The sequence below is a fragment of the Mytilus edulis genome, chromosome 5 (genome assembly GCF_963676685.1).
Source record: "Mytilus edulis chromosome 5, xbMytEdul2.2, whole genome shotgun sequence".
In the NCBI taxonomy this organism is placed as follows: Eukaryota; Metazoa; Mollusca; class Bivalvia; order Mytilida; family Mytilidae; genus Mytilus; species Mytilus edulis.
This window is the reverse complement of record NC_092348.1, coordinates 48,074,233-48,077,071: the sequence shown is the minus strand read 5'-3', so window position 1 is coordinate 48,077,071 and position 2,839 is coordinate 48,074,233. Positions and strand designations below refer to the sequence as shown.

Here is a 2,839-nt window from a genome sequence, read left to right as displayed (position 1 = left end):
TGTATTGAGTTATGACAAAACGTATATATTACGAGGTGCAAGATAACAACCACGCGCATTTTATCGATACAACTAGATGTGTACTCTCGGAACTGTTATCATCAGTTATAAAGGAGGACAGACAATCGGAACCGAATTCTCGGACTAGTTTTATAAAGAAAAAGAAGCAGCATGCTTATGATTGTATAGAGAACGATTTACGGAATAATAGTTTTAGTCTTCCTATGGACACATTAACACAATATTCCAATGAATTGCATGTGAATGACTCAAAAAAGCAATTTAAAAGACGGTCTTTCGAAATGACATCAGAAGGACTTTTAAATGACAGTTTTTCGTTCCGTTGTAGACAAAGTAGTTGTTCATCAGTGTCATCTCAATATAGACCAAGACTTACAACTGATGCTTCGAATGCAAGTTCGATTTCTTCTTCTTGGAGTCATTCATCATCTTGTTCAACTGGATACTACAGGGTACCAGTTATGGGAGCTCATGGTGTTGGTACAACAGCTTTAAAGAATCGGTTTATGAGCTCGGAGTACATGTCGGCTAATGAATCAGGTATCGGTAAGTAATCTATTTTATCGAATTCAGAAAATATAATTTGTGCAAACGGATTTCAACAAATCTTTTCTCTAAAATCAACATCTTTATCTGTATACTAACTTTAATATTTGAAAAGATAACTAGAATGCTCAAAACACTAGATAATAGTTACAATATATAGCACATAAACTGTTAATAAAGGAAAATACAGATCAAATGTCATTGAAACAACATCCTATGACAACAATAACAAAAGCTACCAAGAAGACAACAGAGTTGGCAATAATGGACATATTCTAATTCCTTTTTTCTACCTTCCGGAATCTAAAACAATTGTGAAAAAATTAGACAAGCACAATAAAATTCGACTTTCAACATCAAATTTTATATTTAAAAGTCTATGACCACAGTTTCACTCGTCTTATACTTGTTTTATTTTGTAGATGAAATTGACGAGAGAAAACTAACCGTTGTCGTTGGCAATGAAGAATCAACAATGGAATTTATAGATTTTCTATCCACTGATGTAAGTATATTACTACATTTTTGTTTATCACTTTATTTTTTTATTTTTTCTCGTTGCCGATTTACTTGAAATTATGTACGATGTATAATTACAACAACTGGAAGCGATCAATGTTTACTTATCGAATGACAAAAGAATGATCTAATAAAAACTAGCGCAAACATATTTGTTTGTCAAAAAAATGTAAGGAAAGCATAATAATATATTGCTTTACTATTAAAAATATGACGTACATTTTTGTTATCTTAAACACCCCAACAAACAATATCAACTGTTGATTTTTCACGTATATCACTATATATACATAAAGACTTGGTTTTTACCTTCAAAGTTTCATCAAAATATGTTCGAATCTTATGAATCAAAATTTAATTAGATAAATCTAAATTAGTCTCATAAAAGAATTGAAACACACAAATTTTTAAACTAACATTTATGACTTGTTTTATTTAGGACAATGATTTACCAGCGGATGCCTATGTTGTTGTGTTTTCTGTTCACGATAGCGATTCTTTCTCAATAGCAGAGGGGTTTCTACAATATCTACGGAATGAACTCTATAGTGATAGACCAATAATATTAGTTGCCAACAAAATAGATTTAGTCAGGAAACGACAGATCAGCAAAGAAGGTATGATTTCATACAGAAAAAATGAAAACAAAACGTTACAGATTTCATGAATCCGAAGTGCTTTTTATTACTATAAAAAATGAAGATGTGGTATGATTGCCAATGAGACAACTATCCACAAAAGACCAAAATGACACAGAAATCAACAACTATAGGTCACCGTACGGCCTTCAACAATGAGCAAAGCCCATACCGCATAATCAGCTATAAAAGGCCCCGATAAGATAACCTTCATTGGGAACGTTCAAACCAAAAATGTGAAAGCCAAGGATAATTAGAACATAAACAGATGAAGAGCTATATAACCAAACAGCATCCCAAAATGATAAAATCAATTAGCTATTTAAGGTTATATATGACCACACTGACTATGTTTTGTTTATCATAATTATATCCATTGTAATTTTATATTTTTTAAGAGTAAATTGTCATTTTTAATATATATGCATATTCGAATGCACTAAATATCTACTGCATATATACAGAACGTGCGACAAAATAATAGACAAAACATTTTGATTCTGATTAACATTATGTCTAAAATATGTCTTATTCTTTTTTTCAGAAGCACGTCAGCTTGCAAAAGAATTTGAATGTAAATACATCGAAACATCAGCTGTGTTAAACCACAAAGTTGACGAACTATTAGTTGGATTGTTAAAACAAATAAAACTAAAGCTTAATCCAGAAGCCATCCAAAAAGCAGCTGTTTTAACACAAGTCACAGGGAAAAGGCATTATCTATGCAAAGTAGTAAAAAGACTTTTGAGTAAAATATTAAGACGTACTTCAAAACCATTATCTCAATGTGAAAATTTATTCAACCTATGATATTTTATTATAGAACACATGTATCATTATTTTTATTAAGCATATTCAATTGTTGTATATTTTAACAAAACAATATAGTTTAATTGGAACATTAAACAAGTAGGAATACAAACGCCAACAAACATACATTTGTACTTAAAAAATCAGCAATTTTCCATTCATATGCAAATAATAGGAGTATAATATGTATTTTGATTAAGATTTCTAGTAAGAGAATGTAAAACAAAGAAAACATAACGTAACTTTTAAGTGCCTTATAAGTGATCGTAAACACATATATAAATATTTGGTGGTCACTTTGTTAG

At 30.3% G+C, this 2,839-nt stretch overlaps 1 protein-coding gene across 1 annotated transcript; it reads left to right on the top strand.

The window, feature by feature from the left end:
- Positions 1–302: 302 nt before the first annotated feature.
- LOC139525131 (ras-related protein Rap-2a-like) lies at positions 303–2,534 on the top strand. Its single transcript, XM_071320317.1, has 4 exons — positions 303–567; positions 990–1,072; positions 1,526–1,703; positions 2,269–2,534. The coding sequence occupies exons 1-4, from the start codon at positions 303–305 to the stop codon at positions 2,532–2,534; spliced, it is 792 nt and encodes a 263-aa protein (XP_071176418.1).
- Positions 2,535–2,839: the final 305 nt, after the last annotated feature.

Excerpts from the sequence above, each read along its gene's own strand:
- LOC139525131 (XM_071320317.1), top strand. The coding sequence starts at position 303 with ATGACATCAGAAGGACTTTTAAATGACAGTTTTTCGTTCCGTTGTAGA. Across the intron at positions 568-989 it reads GGCTAATGAATCAGGTATCG|ATGAAATTGACGAGAGAAAA; the intron begins GTAAGTAATCTA and ends TTTATTTTGTAG. Across the intron at positions 1,704-2,268 it reads ACGACAGATCAGCAAAGAAG|AAGCACGTCAGCTTGCAAAA; the intron begins GTATGATTTCAT and ends TCTTTTTTTCAG.